The 18,234-nt window shown below is 42.2% G+C and overlaps 2 protein-coding genes across 2 annotated transcripts; both read right to left on the bottom strand.

The window, feature by feature from the left end:
• Positions 1-15,163: 15,163 nt before the first annotated feature.
• On the bottom strand, positions 15,164-16,492 carry LOC130736094 (uncharacterized). The gene is made up of 3 exons (XM_057587945.1): positions 16,394-16,492; positions 15,705-16,200; positions 15,164-15,627 (listed from the first exon to the last, which is right to left on the bottom strand). Exons 1-3 carry the CDS (start codon positions 16,490-16,492, stop codon positions 15,164-15,166), a joined length of 1,059 nt encoding a protein of 352 aa, XP_057443928.1.
• Positions 16,493-16,686: 194 nt separating this feature from the next.
• LOC130736087 (L10-interacting MYB domain-containing protein-like) lies at positions 16,687-17,711 on the bottom strand. Its single transcript, XM_057587940.1, has 2 exons — positions 17,355-17,711; positions 16,687-17,265 (listed from the first exon to the last, which is right to left on the bottom strand). The coding sequence occupies exons 1-2, from the start codon at positions 17,709-17,711 to the stop codon at positions 16,687-16,689; spliced, it is 936 nt and encodes a 311-aa protein (XP_057443923.1).
• Positions 17,712-18,234: the final 523 nt, after the last annotated feature.

The following is an 18,234-nucleotide window of genomic DNA, read 5'->3' as shown; positions in this document are numbered from 1 at the left end:
TCGTTGATGACTATAGCCGCTGGACATGGGTAAAGTTTCTAACCCGCAAGGATGAGTCTCATGCTGTGTTCTCTACCTTCATTGCTCAAGTGCAAAACGAGAAGGCTTGTAGAATTGTGCGTGTCAGAAGTGACCATGGTGGAGAGTTTGAGAATGACAAGTTTGAGAGTCTGTTTGATTCCTATGGAATTACACATGATTTCTCTTGTCCCAGAACTCCTCAACAAAATGGTGTTGTTGAGAGGAAGAATAGAACTCTTCAGGAGATGGCTAGAACCATGCTCCAAGAAACTGGCATGGCTAAGCACTTTTGGGCAGAGGCAGTAAATACAGCATGTTACATTCAGAACAGAATCTCTGTGAGACCAATTCTGAAAAAGACTCCTTATGAATTGTGGAAGAACATAAAACCCAACATTTCTTATTTTCATCCTTTTGGCTGTGTTTGTTATGTTCTCAATACTAAGGATAGATTGCATAAATTTGATGCTAAATCTTCTAAGTGTCTATTACTTGGTTATTCTGATAGATCTAAAGGTTTTAGATTTTATAATACTGATGCTAAGACTATTGAAGAATCTATTCATGTTAGATTTGATGATAAGCTTGACTCTGACCAGTCAAAGCTAGTTGAAAAGTTTGCAGATTTAAGCATTAATGTTTCTGACAAAGGCAAAGCTCCAGAGGAAGTTGAGCCAGAGGAAGATGAACCAGAGGAAGAAGCTGGTCCCTCTAACTCACAAACTCTGAAGAAGAGCAGAATCACTGCAGCTCATCCTAAGGAATTGATTCTGGGCAACAAAGATGAACCAGTCAGAACCAGATCTGCCTTCAGACCCTCTGAAGAGACCTTGCTGAGTCTGAAAGGATTGGTGTCCTTAATTGAACCCAAGTCCATAGATGAAGCTCTTCAGGACAAGGATTGGATTCTGGCCATGGAAGAAGAATTGAATCAATTCTCCAAGAACGATGTTTGGAGCTTAGTGAAGAAGCCTGAGAATGTCCATGTTATTGGAACGAAATGGGTATTCAGAAACAAGCTAAATGAGAAAGGAGATGTAGTCAGAAACAAGGCAAGGCTAGTTGCTCAAGGCTACAGCCAGCAGGAAGGAATAGACTATACTGAAACATTTGCTCCGGTAGCAAGACTGGAGGCAATCAGATTATTGATTTCTTTCTCAGTAAATCACAACATAGTTCTACATCAGATGGACGTAAAGAGTGCCTTCCTAAATGGTTATATCTCAGAGGAAGTCTATGTTCATCAACCCCCAGGTTTTGAAGATGAAAAGAAACCAGACCATGTGTTCAAATTGAAGAAATCACTCTACGGTCTGAAGCAAGCTCCCAGAGCATGGTATGAGAGACTTAGCTCATTCCTTCTGGAGAATGAGTTTGTAAGGGGTAAAGTAGATACAACTCTCTTTTGCAAGACTTATAAAGATGATATCTTAATTGTGCAAATTTATGTTGATGATATTATATTTGGTTCTGCTAATCAATCTCTATGCAAAGAATTTTCTGAGATGATGCAGGCTGAATTTGAGATGAGTATGATGGGAGAATTAAAGTACTTTCTGGGAATACAAGTTGATCAAACACCAGAAGGAACATATATCCATCAGAGCAAGTACACTAAGGAACTTCTGAAGAAGTTCAATATGCTGGAATCTACAGTGGCCAAGACTCCAATGCATCCAACATGCATTCTGGAAAAAGAAGATATAAGTGGTAAAGTATGTCAGAAGCTCTATCGTGGCATGATAGGTTCACTTCTGTACTTAACTGCATCTAGGCCAGACATATTATTTAGTGTTCATTTATGTGCTCGTTTCCAATCAGATCCAAGGGAAACCCACTTAACTGTTGTTAAGATGATCCTAAGGTATCTGAAAGGCACCACTAACCTTGGCTTGATGTATAAGAAAACATCAGAGTATAAGCTTTCAGGTTATTGTGATGCTGATTATGCTGGAGATAGAACAGAGAGAAAAAGTACTTCTGGAAATTGTCAATTTCTGGGAAGCAATCTAGTCTCATGGGCAAGCAAGAGGCAATCAACCATTGCTCTATCAACTGCAGAGGCAGAATATATCTCAGCAGCAATATGCAGCACTCAGATGCTCTGGATGAAACATCAGCTGGAGGATTATCAGATCCTTGAGAGCAATATCCCAATCTATTGTGATAACACTGCTGCAATTTCGTTGAGCAAGAATCCTATCTTGCATTCAAGGGCAAAGCACATTGAGGTAAAGTATCACTTCATTAGAGATTATGTGCAGAAGGGCGTACTTCTTCTGAAGTTTGTTGATACTGACCATCAATGGGCAGATATCTTTACAAAGCCCTTAGCTGAAGATAGATTTAATTTTATTCTGAAAAATCTAAACATGGACTTTTGTCCAGAGTGAAGATAGATCAGAACCTCTGACTATGATACTTCTTGATCAGAAGATGTCTAGTCCAGAAGGTAACTCAATCAGAGTGTGTGTGCCCACTGGTACTGACTCTGAAGCTGAGACAACAACACGTGCGTCAGAATTTCTGATGCATAGTTCCTTGTGCCCGTGTGACAGTCTGTTGTGATTGCGTGTAGATATGCTTATCTCCTGTGTGTGATTGTGTACTTTACTGTTACTGTCTATCTTTAATTTTCAACCGTTGATCTTAAAGTGCTTTTTGAATCAACAACGGTTATTTGATAAAACCCACTATACACACACGTTCTCTCTCACTTCCGTTTTTCACTCTCGCACTCCCTGCTTTTCAAAACCGCCTCCTTCGTGATTTTTCTCTCGATCTCTCTTCATCCTTCAAACTTCATCTTCTACCTCAAAGCTTCAACCTCTTCAAAATGGTGAGACAAACCAGAAGATCTACTGCAGATGCACCTCAGTTCCCTCACATGGTAGTCGGGTTGGCAACGGGTCAACGGGGCTCTGAGAACCCAGCACAAGAACAAGCTCAAGCTCAAGAGGAGATTGTTCCTATTGCAGAACGGGGCTGTGCCGTTCACTGTGTATTTCCTCCTGAGGAACTCCAAGTCCTTGCAGAATGGAGATTCAACCTCGACAACTTGGCTGCAAATGGGTTTGATCTCCGTCCCGAAGTCCAAGCTCAAGGTTGGGGAAACTACTTCAATCGACTTCGAGGACCGGTGTATGAGAAGCTAGTAAAGGAATTCTGGAAGCACGCTGATTGTGATGACACTCAGGTGGTCTCTTACATACTGGGTAGGAAGATCATCATCACGGAGAAGTCCTTCGTGAATCTGCTAGGTGCAGAAACTGCTCATGGGTATCGGTTCTCACTGACGGAATCGAAGCTGAAACCCAGAACCAAAGACATCGTCAACAAGGCCCTGTACACCACTTTCAAACCGGGCAAGACGAGTTACAAGGTGATGGACCTTCACCCCAAACTGAGAATCTGGCACAAGATCCTCCTCAACTGCATTAATCAACGACCAAAGGGCAGTTCTCCAGACTACATCAACTTCAATCAGAAGGCGATGCTGTTCTTCATTCAAGACAAGGAGAAGATCTGCCTTCCCTACTTCCTGTTCTCCTATTTGAAGGAATGCATCCGGAAGTCTCGCACCACCTCCTCCATCAAGTCAGCCATCAAATATATCCCTTTTGGGAGGCTGCTCTCAGACTTTCTCATTGAAAGCAACTTGGTGCAAGATTTGATCAATGCTGGTTGCACAGAGGATTTGAGCACAATTGTTAGCGATGTCTTCACTGCCAACTCTCTGAAGAAGATGGGCTTAGTCCAGAAGAAGATTGCTCCTGCTCATGAGGACACATCTTCTGAGATCAGAGGAAGAAGAATGCCTCTGAATGACTACCCTCTGTGGACTCAAGCAGACCATCCTGAAGCCATCAGATGCTATGTTGAAGACCTCAGGGCTCAAGGATTCGAGATTGACCTTGATGATTTCGTCAGCAGACTTCCACCAGCTCCAGAGTTTCCTTCTCCTCCCAAGAAGAAAACCAAGAGGAAGATGGTTCTGGACGAATCCTCAGAGGAATCTGATGTCCCTCTGGTCAAGAAGGCGAAGAGCAAGCCTGATGATGATGATGGTGATGATAGTGAGGATGGTCCTCCAAAGAAGAAGCAGAAGAAAGTCAGAATTGTGGTGAAGCCTACTCGGGTGGAACCAGCTGCTGCAGAGGTCAGAAGGACTGAACCTCCGGCCAGAGTGACTCGATCATCAGCACATACAAGTAAGCCTGCACTTACCTCTGATGATGATTTGAATTTATTTGATGCACTCCCAATTTCTGCCTTACTCCAACACTCTTCAAATCCCCTCACTCCTATTCATGAATCCCAGCCAGCCGCACAAACCACCTCTCCACCACATTCCCCAAGATCTTCATTCTTTCAACCTTCTCCTACTGAAGCACCACTCTGGAATTTGCTTCAGAACCAACCCTCTAGGTCAGAAGATCCAACCTCTCTCCTTACCATTCCATACGACCCATTACCTTCTGAACCCATCATCCAAAACCAACCAGAACCCAAACCAACAGAATCACAACCCAGAACGTCTGATCACTCTGCTCCCAGAGCATCAGCACGTCCTGCTGTCAGACCCACGGATACAGACTCTTCATCAGCCTTCACACCTGTATCCTTCCCCATCAATGTCTTTGACTCTCCTCCCTCCAATACCTCTGAATCACTTAGAAAATTCATGGAGGTTAGGAAAGAGAAGGTATCTGCCTTGGAAGAATATTACCTTACCTGTCCAAGCCCTAGGCAATATCCTGGCCCTAGACCTGAACGTCTAGTTGACCCAGATGAACCTATCTTGGCCAATCCTATCCAAGAGGCAGACCCCTTAGTCCAACAGGCTCACCCTGTCCCTGACCAACAAGAGCCAATTCAACCAGACCCTGAACCTGAACAATCAGTATCTAACCAATCCTCGGTTAGATCACCTCACCCTCTGGTTGAAACTTCAGACCCTCACCGTGGAACCTCTGAACCCAATGCTCCCATAATTAACATTGGTTCTCCACAAGGTGCCTCTGAAGCTCATAGCAGCAATCACCCAGCCTCTCCTGCACCCAACCTCTCCATCATTCCCTATACTCACCTTCAACCCACATCTCTCTCTGAGTGCATCAATATTTTCAATCATGAAGCCTCCTTGAGGCTCCGCAATGTGCACGGTCAGACTGACCTCAGTGAGAATGCTGAAAATGTGGCTGATGAGTGGAACAATTTGAGCACTTGGCTGGTGGCTCAGTTTCCCGTTATGCTGCAGCTCCTGCATGCAGAGGGAAGTCAGAGCATTGAGGCTGCAAAGCAAAGGTTTGCTAGGAGGGTGGCTCTTCATGAACTCGAACAGAGAACCAAGCTTCTTGAAGCCATTGAAGACGCCAAGAGACAGAAAGAACAAGAAGAAGAAGCTGCCCGTCAAGCAGCAGCTCAGGCTGAACAAGCCAGACTTGAGGCAGAACGTCTTGAAGCTGAAGCTGAGGCAGAGCGACTTGCACCAGTTCTGTTTACTCCTGCTGCTTCTGCTTCCATTCCAGAACCTCAAGCTGCTCAGAACGTTCCTTCCAGCTCTACTCCGACAAGCTCATCCAGACTCGACATCATGGAACAACGTCTTGACACTCATGAATCCATGCTGATTGAGATGAAGCACATGATGATGGAACTTCTGCGCCGTACTGACAAATCTTAGTTTTTAGGATCTCTTCTTTTTCTTCCTTTTCCTTTTTATTTAACGTTGTTTTATTTAAACTCTGCTTATTTACTTACTTTAATTTGTTCACTTGTGATTCTATATGCATATATCTATATATATTTGTGTCACATATGTTTGCAAAACCTGTTTTATTCATAATTGTTCTATGTTTACATCATAATTCTTTCCATCATACATTATTCCCTATATCTAGAATGGAGGATCCTTCCTCATTCTTCTGCATTCTTGGCGCTGCTCCACTCTTTCCTTCTCCAGACGATCCAATGCATACTCTATGTTGCTGAGTTTGATGCTCAGATCATCTTTTTCTAGACTATCTTCCGTCGTCTTAAGTCTCTTCTCCACAGTCTCCTTCTCTTCCAGCAGATTCAGCTCCCGCTGGCAAAGCTCCTGAATCTCTTCCACGAAGCAGAGGAACTCCTTCAGATCTTTCTCCATGTCTGGACCAAGATCTTCTTCAAGCAGTGTCTTCGTCAGCTCTTGTATGGTCTTTGTACCATCGGGATGCCTAATATTGAGGAACATATCTTCCTCAAACGCCTTCCTTCTGAGCTCTTCTAATGCCATTCTGTATGATGCCATTTCTCTTACTGAAAATTATTCGAGATGTGCAGCTTACCTTTCTCTCCAACGTTTTTATAGGCTTCACTTTCTCTCTGAAAGTTAATGCTCTTACAGTTTCTCAAGGTTAAGTTCTTGGTAACTGACCCTTCTATTTACTCCCTTGACCGGTGGTAAACGTTCATCCCTTGCATTAACTCTTCTATTTATTATCGCCTCACTCTGATTCTTACATCGTCTTCATTTTCTTTCAACTTAGACCTTCTCTAAGGGGGAGTACCTTGTACTTCAAGCTAAGTTTTTCACACCCCAAGCTTTTTGCTTATGACAAAAAGGGGGAGTAAACCCAGTTTTTGATGTGTAAGATGTGTTAGTGTGACTTATTTTTCTTTTGGAGATTTTAAGAGTTCCACCTTCATGACCATAGATGTGTCACTGGGCAAATACAAGGAATACATTTCACTTCTTCTGAAGTGATTCTAAGTTGACTCTGATACCCAAGACTCTGATACCTTGTCCATGACTCTGATCACTTATGCGCTCTGATTATTCATTTTTCATCTATGTCATAAGCTTTTCACTCTGAACTCCTATATAATTTAGCTCAGAATCTAGACTTTACTAACGTTTTCATCAAGTATTAGATTCAGGGGGAGCTAAGCTCAGAATCAAGCAGTGACTTGAATTCAGAATGAGCAAGATAAACTATTCACATCAGGATAAGTCTTATTCTATATCTCTAAACTCTGAGTGAATTCAGTTTAATGTTTAAGAATTGTTCATCAAAAATCTTAGTTTTGTCATCATCAAAAAGGGGGAGATTGTAAGATCAAGTTTTGATCTAGTAGTACAACTCTATGTTTTGATGATTACAAGTTAACCTTTTGATATGAACAATTGTGGTACTCTAACGTGTTTTTCTGAGTGTGCTATTTACAGGCTCTGACCCTGACTCAATTTCACACAAATCAGAAGCACTGTGCATAAAGGGTAACCCAAGCAACGCTTTCGCATTCACCATGTTCAGCATGAACAGTGGAAAAGCTTCAGAAGATCTGAAGCTATACAAACTCTGATGAGGACTCAGTCGCTAGAAGCTCTGAAGATCCAGAAGTTCTGACAACCAAGAAACACTGAAGGTTCAGATGTTCTGATGGTGTAGAAGACTCTGAAGATCCAGAAGCTGAATAGTGGAAACTCTGAAGTCCAGAAGCAAGAAACTCTGAAGGCCATGTTCTTCCCTCTGAGTTCAGAATCAGAAGATACAATGGTCAGAGGATCTGTGCTTTCCCTCTGACTCTGATCAACCGGCTTCACAAGTTCCAATACGAAGCATTCCTCTGATCAGAAGTCTCCTAGGTTAAAAGGTCAAGTCGCTATCCAAGTACAAAAGCAGTGTACCTTCCTGACGACCTACCTAACGTTCTCAGCCACAGCAGAAGCTGGATTTTCCAGAACTGCCCTCCAACGGTAGCATTTCCCATGCAACGCTCAACCCTAATCCTTGGAGTATATATAGAGGCTGAAGATTGAAAGAAGCGGCTAAGAAACTAAGAAGAAGCAACACGCGCAAGATATTCAAAACATTCTAAGCTTTCTTTCATCTTGTAATTTATTTAGTTTACACTCAGCTTATTCAGAAGCAAACCCTTGTAAACACCAATCTCAAACAGTTGTTTGATTTTCCTTTAGGAGATCAAGGTTGATCGGATCCTAGAGAAGACTAAGAGAGTGAATCTTAGTGTGAGCTAAGTCAGTGTAATTGTTAGTCACTTGTAGGTTTCAAGTGCAGTTGTAACTCTTACCTGATTAGTGGATTGCCTTCATTCTAAGAAGGAAGAAATCACCTTAACGGGTGGACTGGAGTAGCTTGAGTGATTTATCAAGTGAACCAGGATAAAATCTTTGTGTGCTTTTCTATCTCTATCTTTTGCACTTAGTTCTCGAAAAGATTTGTTAAAATCTTTAAGGTGGTAGTTTTGTACTGAAAACGTTATTCAAACCCCCCCTTTCTACCGTTTTTCATACCTTCAATGTGTACCGATTACAGGAGTTTAAACAAGGTGTGTCCAAAAGACTCTTATCCTCTCCCAAATGTGGATAAGTTGGTAGATGGGGCTTCTGGAAATGAAATGCTTAGTTTGATGGATGCATATTCAGGATACAATCAAATTATGATGTATCGCCCTGATGAGGAGAAAACGGCGTTCATGACAAGTCAGGCGAACTATTGCTACAAGATAATGCCTTTTGGATTGAAAAATGCAGGGGCAACTTACCAGCGGTTGATGGACAAAGTTTACGAAAGTCAAGTGGGAAGAAATATGGAAGTATACGTGGATGACATGATCATCGAAAATGTCAAATGGGGCGAGCACCACAAAGACTTGGCCGAGGCATTCGCACAGATCAGGAAGTACAACATGAGGTTAAATCCGGAAAAATGTTCCTTTGGGATTTTGGGCGGTAAATTCTTAGGGTTTATGATCACTTTAAGGGGGATCGAGGTTAATCCTGACAGATGCAAGGCTATTGTGGACATGAAGATTCCGTCAAATATTCGAGAGGTCCAAAGGTTGACAGGACGATTGGAGGCCTTATCTCGCTTTTTGCCAAAAGTAGGCGATAAGGCGGCACCATTTTTCGCATGCTTAAAAAAGAATACAACTTTTCAATGGTCAGGGGCGTGTGAAGACGCTTTCCAGCAGCTAAAAGAGTTGTTGGCCTCGCCACCAATGTTGGTTAAACCTACGCCGAAAATTCCTCTAATTCTTTACCTGGCAGTCACCGATGCTGCGGTAAGCACAATTTTTCTTCAGGAGGAAAACAAGCAGTACAAAATCATATACTTTGTCAGTCATACACTGCAAGGGGCGGAGGTGCGTTACCAAAAATAGAAAAGGCGGCTCTAGCAATACTGAAAACGGCCAGGCGACTTCGGCCATACTTTGAGAGTTTTCAAATAAGGGTCAAGACTGACATCCCACTGCGGCAAGTTTTACGAAAACCTGATTTATCAGGGCGACTGGTTAGTTGGTCGGTAGAATTGTCAGAATACGACATTATTTATGAACCAAGAGGACAAGTCACAATTCAAAGTTTAATTGACTTTGTAGCAGAATTAACGCCTACTGAAGGCGACAAAGAAAATTCAGAATGGGTACTTTCAGTAGATGGTTCGTCAAATGAATCAGGAAGTGGGGCTGGAGTGTCAATCGAAAGCCCAGACAAAATGTTGATTGAACAATCATTAAATTTTGAATTCCGGGCGAGCAAAAATAAGGCTGAGTATGAGGCATTAATAGCTGGTTTGAGACTTGCTATTGAACTGGGAGTGCAAAGACTATACATAAAGGGCGACTCCCAGTTGGTTGTAAAGCAAGTTCGCGGCGAGTACCAGGTGAAGGACCCGCAACTGTCTAAGTATCTGGAAATTGTCCAGAGGCTCATTCAGGCGATCAGACATGTTAGGATTGAGCACATACCAAGAAGCCAGAATGAGCGCGCAGATGCATTGGCTAAATTGGCAAGTACTGGGCGACTCGGGAATTACCAAACGGTGATACAAGAAATACTACCCCGCCCAAGCACAGATATGGTTGAATTCAAAGTAGCAAAGGCTATAGAGAATGGAGAGCCATCTTGGATGGACCCGATTATCAAATTTTTAAGTCAGCAACCTCAGGATGAAAGCAGAAATACCAAGGAAAGGAGAAGAAAGGCAAGTTTTTATACCCTGGTTGGCGGACAACTGTATAGGCGGGGAATTATGTCTCCAATGCTTAAATGTGTGGATACCGCAAAGTCTCAAGAAATAATGGCTGAAGTCCATGAAGGAGTCTGCTCAAGCCACATTGGAGGGCGGTCTTTGGCTATGAAAGTACTCAGGGCGGGATTCTATTGGCCAACTATCAAAAAGATTGCCTTGAATACGTGAAGAAATGTTCAAAGTGTCAAGTTTTCTCTGATATACACAAGGCACCGCCAGAGCAACTCACAACAATGACCGCCCCATGGCCCTTCGCCATGTGGGGGACGGATATCTTGGGACCTTTTCCAAAAGAAAAAGCTCAAATGAAATTCATTGTGGTGGCGGTGGATTATTTCACTAAATGGATAGAAGCTGAAGCACTGGCTACAATTACGGCAGCCAAGATAAGAAATTTCTTGTGGCGACGTGTTGTGTGTCGCTTTGGAGTTCCAATGGCGTTGGTCATGGATAACGGCACGCAATTTACCAGTGCATTGACAAGAGATTTTTGTGCTGACCTAGGGATTGACATGTGTTTCGCTTCAGTCGAGCATCCACAATCGAACGGTCAAGCTGAGGCGGCCAACAAGGTCATACTGAACGGGTTGAAGAAAAAGCTGGATGAGGCGAAAGGATGGTGGACGGAGGAATCACCCGGAGTCTTATGGGCGTACAACACTACGGTCCAAACGAGCACAGGGGAAACGCCGTACAGGCTAACTTATGGTTCAGATGCTATGTTGCCTGTGGAAGTAGAAAACCAAAGCTGGAGGGTTATGCACAGAAATGAAGAAGAAAACAATGAAAACCTGATTGCAAATTTAATCATGCTCCCAGAATTGCAAAGAGAGGCACACTTACGCAATGAAGCTGGAAAGCTCAAGGTCGCCCGAAAATACGCAACTAAGGTCGTCCCTAGAAAAATGAAGGCGAGAGAACTAGTGTTGCGTGAAAGAACGCTCACTTCAGGAAAGAACAAATTAACACCAAACTGGGAAGGCCCTTTTAGGGTTAAAGCTGAAGTGGGCGCTGGGGCGTACAAGCTTGAACAGCTGGATGGCGGGACAGTGCGTCGCACGTGGAACGCCTCAATTTGAGACAATATTATAGTTAAGAAAAAGAAAGTCGCACTCTTTTTTCCTTGAAAAAGGTTTTTAATGAGGCGACCTATGTAAAAGAAGGGAGGAAACTCTCATGTACGGGTCTATCGGCCCCAGTTTTTATTTAAAGGAAATGAGAAATGTTTTAGAGTTTGATATTCGTCACAACTGACAAGATCTAACTTATAAACTTTCTTAACCAAATTTTCTATGGCAATGATCTAATGTGACAAAAAACTTTCGCAATCAGAAAGTGTCATCACTGAGCAAACATAGCCTTGACAATTCTAGTGGCCACTAGAAACTAATCCCCGTCCGTCAAACGACTAAGGCCAATAAAATATGCCTAAGCCTTGGTCCTCATACCAAGCACAAAAAGCCTTGCCAAATGGCGAGCAAAGCCTCAGTAAACAGCCATAACAAAATTATAATAATCGCGAGAAAAACATGATTAAAAATAGGAAATGGGACAAACGCCCAATGTTATAAGTCGTTATAGAAAAGGGCGAGGCCCAATATCCAAATAAAAGCAAAATAAAGTCAAGTTACAATCATGGAAAATATTTCTAATTAATTATCCTTTGCTTGATCATCCGCATTGGCAGTGGGGCCAGCATTCTCCATGCCCTCGCCCTGAACCTTTTCATGTGAAGTAGCTTTCTCCAAGTCCTCATCCTCGTCATCAGACTATTGCATGAAAGGGAGGCTGCTCACTTCAGGATCGGCGGGGCCGATGATCTTCCCATCTACAATCTTCTTCATGAAACCAAACTCTGAAAAATCAAGCTTAGGATAAAGAATCCGCAGTTGATCTTTGGCGCTCAGATGACCCAAGACATACTGACGGGAGCTCTTTTCTAAACGAGTCTCGTCGGATTTCTTCAGCTCGGCCTCAAGCTTCTTGATCTTCTCTTCAGCAGCGTTAATTTTGGTTTCAAGACCTGCTTTCGCGGCCCTTTCCTTGGCGAGATCCTCTGTCGCCCCCTGTAACTGTCGACGCACACTGACCAAAGCATCCTCAGTTTGCTTCTTAGCAGTTTCAGCACGCTACGCTGCGGTCTCCATCTCAGTCTTCAACTGGGAATAGGCCGCCCTAGCCTCTTCAAGCTTCAGATTGGCGCGGGTCTTGTCAGATTCAATGTTCTTTAAATGATGGAGAAGACCGGCAGTGCAACTGGCGGCGGCGAGAGCTTGTTCACGGCGAGGGTCACTGCGCCTCGAACACCTTGGTTGGCCACTTCATGGGGGATTTGGGTGTTGAAATTCCTCTCCATAAAGTGGAGACCATTGAATTTAGGGTCATAGACGCTGTGAAGAGCGCCGGTGACGCTGCCGGGCACTGCATCCCGTGATGATTGCGGAACAGGGCTAGCGGCGGCCACCAAGTTGTCAAAGGCACCAGGAATTTGATGCTTGGGCGGGGGAACGCTGCCATGAGGTTTCTTCTGAGCCTAAGACGAAGATTCATGCAGAGTTGTTTGCTTAGGATCATTTTTGGAAGAACTGCCAGATTTCTGGCGCTTGGGCTCGCGGTCATCAACCAGCGGCGATTTCTTTCTCTCGCCCTTAGGGTCCCTCTTCTCATTTTTCCTCTGACCCTTGACGGTTTCGTCTTGGCTTGAAATGAAGACTTTCATATTGTCGGCATTGACGCCGCCTTTGTTCTTGCCCATTTCAGCTGCACACAAAATAAAAGAATATGCAGGTCAGTTATAGGCGACTCAAGATGATAATATTTCAAGAGGAGCATTCAACAAATATAAACTTACTAAAAAATTCTTGAAGTTTCCCATCCTTGGCTACTTGGAGAAGGTCACAACAGGAAATTTGGGGAAGAGTAAGAATATATAGGGCGACCTGTTGCTCCTCCTCGGTCAACACCTCGAGCGCAACAGTAATATCGCGGCGAGGGTTGACAGCCCAGTGCAAGGGAAACAAACGATGATCTTTCGCGTCAAGGATGAGATTGGGAATTTCAGGAGAGTGGACAATCTTAAAAAACTTTTTTTGCCAATGTTTGAAATTACTTTTCAAAGGCTTAAAGATGGACATGTTGGGGCGGGCCGACAATGGAACAAAAGATACACAGGATGGCTTAGCGATGCTAGTCTTATAAAAATAGAAAAATAAGGGGTAAGTGGGGGCGAAATTTAGCTGCTCACATAACAATTCAAAGCAGCGAATGAAACCCTAGGCGTTCGGTAAAAGCTGACACAGGGCGACATGCAGGAAAGTGAGCACGTCGCAGACAAAGGGAGAGAAAGGGAGCTTCATGAAAAGCTCGGTAAAAATATACCCGTGAAGGAAAAACCAAGCGGGCGCCCCATCGGCCCCTGAAGGTTTAAGGGTTACAACCTCGTTATCATCACAAGGGGAGACATTCAGAGATAAATTGTCGTTGTGACCGGTGTTAGGGTTTATTCTGGTGAAACCTTGGGCGGTGAGGCGATTATTGTTTAAAGATTGAACGTTGTTCCAAACAGAACGAAAAGGGCACTTATCATCCATGCACTTTTCACTGGTGCGCCAATCTTCAAAGGTCGAGGGGTTATCGGTGGAAATGTGAGAAGTTATGGAGGCGGTTCTTTTGTTGGTAAGGTTTGAAGTGGAGGACGAGTTGTTGGACTCAGAGTCAGAATCGACCTTAATAACCTCTTGGCTAACGGTGGTTTTATCATCATCGGACCCAAAGTTAAGGGGAATGGAAGAAAAATATTGACCTTGTGCAGACATTTTTGGAAGCTTCATGGGAAGGAGATGATGAACCGAAAACAAAAGATAAAGAGTAAAGAGAGAAACTGACCGAAGGTAAGTTAGGTAACCGGAAAGCAGCGAGCTATGGTGGCCGGAAGGATGTAGTAAAGGTCACCGGCGTAGCAAGGGTCACCGGAGCGAAAGAGCTTCAGAAACGCAGAGGTTCAGAGTGAAGAATAGTAAAAGAAAATGAAGTTTATGATTTGGGATTTTATAGCCAACTGAATGAAGAAAGAGAAAGTAAGGGGAAACGACACGACTATTTTCAAATGCTTGCACGAAACGAGGCAATCCCTCGAATCCCGCGTGAAAAGACAGCGGCAGTTGAATGCTAATGATGGCAATTTCTTGATAACGGTGCAACGCTATATGAAACAGCGCGAGATAAGTTAGACAGTTTGGGCGACCAAGGCAAAATGGGCGGCCTCATTCGAATTCCACAAGACATCTCAGCTCCAGAAAGAGGCAAAGTTTCAGGTCTTGTGGGCTAGGATAAATAAGGCGGGTTGCTGGAGTGAATACAGTATGGATCTTTCGCCCCAATAATAAGACATTTCAGCTTTGGAGAGAGGTGAAGCTTCATGTCTTGTGGGCTTGTGGAGTGGGCGGGTTATCACAAGCTCGTTGACCCGCCCAATAGGACTAAAACCTTATGGATAAAGGCGTGGGTCCCGGCTTACAAACGTGGACCCAATTTACTTTGTCTTGTTTATATTTAAAGGATATGTATTTGTCTTATTCTACATTGGGATTTGGGGCTTGTATGTAAGGCCCAAATCCATGAACATTCTAGATAAGGACCACTCCCACTATAAAAGGGGTGTCCTCACCTTGTACTAGACACCTTTTTGATCATTAATGAGATAATTCCCTTATTCATACATCACATATATTCTTTTAGCTCTGCTAGGGTTTATAAAGGACATTCTATATACCTTATTAGACCTTAGACCAGAACAAGATGTATTTTTACATAAGCACTTATCCGTAGTTGAGATTAAAAAATTAAAATTAAAAATAGTAGAACTAAAATTATTATAAATGAATTTAATATTTTAAATTAAAAATAGTAAAACTAAAATTATTAAAATTTAAAGATCAAACCATGGTAAAAAAAACACAAGTTAATAGTAACTAAAATCATTACAAACAAAATAAACTACCAATCACTACAGTACACCAAAATAAGTTTATAGTAACTACGTTCAAAAAGTTCATAGTAACAAATGCATAAATTTGAAAAGTGCAACAATCATAAAAATAAAACTAGATAGTTGTAGGCATCCCGTCCCTAATAGCGTCTCTAACTCGCTCCATTTGCCTAACACTTTGTTGAGTTGGTTCCTCCCATGCCACATCTTCGGGGGTAGTGTTATGAGCATCAACATTGTACTCTAAATCAACATTCTTATCAAACAAAAGAAACTCTCTATCACCAGTTTCAGTCCTTCTTATGAAATTGTGTAAAGCCATACAAGCAACAATGATGTAAGTTGTGGTTTTCAATGGAAAAGAAGGCATGTTGTTGATTATTTTCCATCTAGCTTTGCAACACCCAAATGTTCGTTCAATTGTGCTTCGGAGGCTAAAGTGCAAAAAATTAAACACTTCATTTCTTCCTCTAGCTTTGGGCCCTAATCTAAAATGGGGGAGATGATATCTGGTGGTTTTGTAGGGTCCTAAGTAGCCCATAAAGATGGGATAGCCAGCATCAACAAGATAATATTTACCTGTGAATAAAGTGTACAATGATTTAAATACACATGTTGGTGATAAAATTTAAAGAAAAAAAATACAAGTAACTAACCATGAGGAGGATGTGGAAAATGCAATCTAGGCGTGCGCAAAGCATCCATAAAGATCCTAGTGTCATGTGCAGATCCTTCCCATCCTGCTAACACAAACGTGAAGCACATATTGAAATCGCAAACAGCCATTACATTAGTTGTTGTATAGCCCTTTCTAGAAGTGTAAGGAATCTGATGTTCAACCGGGACTATCAATTTCACATGAGTGCCATCTATAGCACCAATACAATCCTTAAAGTGAGGATAATATCTTCTATCACTTCTAATTTGATGAGGTGTATCCGTAAAGGTAGGGTCAACAGGCTTAATAATATCACCAGAAAGTGCAAGTACAACCTCTAAAACCCTGTGGAATTGTCTGGAAATGGTCTCTCCAGAATGTTGGAATCTCTCCTCTTCATTACGAATGGAGCATGGTTGTCCTAAAATGTATAAGAAAATCCCAACTTGCTCATGAATCCCCATGCCTCTAGTTGGCTCCAGATCATAATGACACTCCAAAACATTACATAATTGTAAAAACACATTTTTTTCTCATCCTGAATTGTTGATAGCAACGAGTATCGTGTCCGTTGATAATCTCTTGAACCCATCCATGCCCTTGTAATTCAGAATCCCTGCATGGACTTTTGTCCACATGACTTAAGAAATAGTTTGTAGCATGCATCATCATCATCGTCAATAATACCTTTTTCTTCCTTCTACGTTGTGATAAATGACTATTATCACATGAACTATCACTATCTGACCCATAAGTAGTGTCATTTGTACTACTAGTAGTAGACATCCCGTGCAATTTTCAAATATGAAAAAAATAACATTACTATTATAAGCATAAGAAGAAATGATGAACAATATTTTCATAAACTGGTAGCTAAGTTTACAAACTCAAGTTCAAGTAACAACACATAATGGAATACAAACTTAACAAAATGGAAAGCATAACCAATAACATGTCAAAGCTACAAAACATATGATAAATCACTGATGAGAAACATCAGCCATAGTGTGGTTACTAATCCAACTAAGCTGAAGAACTAGGTCATCCAATAGAACAAAAGTCTCCCTATTTGTTTTTGATTTCATCAAGCAGATACCAAGTATGTGAGTCTCACTACCGTACTCCAATCCCGGCAATTTTTTAAGCATGTCCAAGCAATCAGCAAGTGTAGGGACATTAGTTGTTTTATCAGCAGTAACAGAATTATCACTATTCAAGCTTTCAATTACACGATCAAACAGCTCGCAGATTCGGTGATCAATACCCCCTCTCCTATTATCATTACCTCCCCTCTTCCTTTTTGGCCCCTGACTAGATTGACTTGGTTCTCCAATCTCTTCACATTCTTCAGTTTCAACTCCTAAACCCTGAAAGTCATGCTCATCTGTCATTTGTGTATCAAATGTACTATTTACTTCAACTCTTCCCCCATCATCTCTTAGGTCCTCAGATGGTGCCCATGCATTATGGCCAGTTGCCACAGAATCCTTAAAAAGGATCTCCATTTCAGACAAATTTCTTAGACCCTTATTTTTGAACTTTGCAACCTCAGGGCACTCCTGAAATAAATAAAAAAATCATTACATATGTTAGACTTCAAAGAAGATATAAGATAAAGATATAATTACATTATTAGATATAAATTCACCTTAATCTTGGCTGCCCACCACTCGTCACTTGCTGCAACTGTTTGCCTAGTGTTGTCCCATCCAAGACCAGTCTCTTTTTCAAAAAGTTTTGTCCAAGCTCTCCATTCTCCTCTCAAAATATCCCATTTATTTTTCAATTGCTTGTACTCATAAGATAACCCAGTTTGTCTGTTAAAATCTGCTATCAAATTTGCCCACCCCGGTTTATTAAAATGAGTATGTGGCCTATTCCCAGTGCGTACTTGCGCAACACAAGCCTTCAAAAATATGTCCAAGTTTGTATCATTCCAATCAGCCTTTAATCGTTTGACACTACCATCTTTGTTTCCATTCTCTTGACATTGGGTTGAGTCCATTTTTGGAGCTACTCAAACACAGCAAGATACAAACAATATTCAAATATCATTTGACATTTGACATTTAACATTGCAGGCCAGCAACATTTGACACAAATCAAGGCCAACACATATACAAATTAACAGCACAATAATTGAATCACAGCCTAATCTAGAACCCAAGGCATAAGCACACCATCACAACCATGGCACTCAAAAGTTAAATCTACAACCCACCCTGATACAGAACCATACGAGAAGAAAAACAACTCATGGCCACCAATGACAATAAAGCTCAAAGATGAACAGAGGCACAAATCAGACATATAGTATTATATCATCAAAACATGTCAATCTCCATTGGGGTTCCAATCATAAATTGAAATTTTTTTACCAGAGATTTGAGCCAAACCAGATAAAGCAACAAGATGCTTACCTTTTATGAAACGAAAAGAGGCTCGGCCAGAGAGATGGAGGGGCGCGCGACGGGAGGAGAGGAAGGAGGCTCGCACCGCCGAAGGAGAGGAAGGAGGTGCGCAGCTGC

The sequence above is a fragment of the Lotus japonicus genome, chromosome 1 (genome assembly GCF_012489685.1).
Source record: "Lotus japonicus ecotype B-129 chromosome 1, LjGifu_v1.2".
In the NCBI taxonomy this organism is placed as follows: domain Eukaryota; kingdom Viridiplantae; phylum Streptophyta; class Magnoliopsida; order Fabales; family Fabaceae; genus Lotus; species Lotus japonicus.
The sequence above is the reverse complement of the archived record's forward strand: the minus strand, read 5'-3'. Positions and strand labels throughout refer to the sequence as shown.

Coding starts and splice junctions, on each gene's coding strand:
- LOC130736094 (XM_057587945.1), bottom strand. CDS start 16,492: ATGTCTACTACTAGTAGTACAAATGACACTACTTATGGGTCAGATAGT. Junction 16,201..16,393: donor AACGTAGAAGGAAGAAAAAG/GTATTATTGACG, acceptor AATGTTTTGGAG/TGTCATTATGATCTGGAGCC. Junction 15,628..15,704: donor TTTTCCACATCCTCCTCATG/GTTAGTTACTTG, acceptor CTTTATTCACAG/GTAAATATTATCTTGTTGAT.
- LOC130736087 (XM_057587940.1), bottom strand. CDS start 17,711: ATGGACTCAACCCAATGTCAAGAGAATGGAAACAAAGATGGTAGTGTC. Junction 17,266..17,354: donor GGTGGGCAGCCAAGATTAAG/GTGAATTTATAT, acceptor TATTTATTTCAG/GAGTGCCCTGAGGTTGCAAA.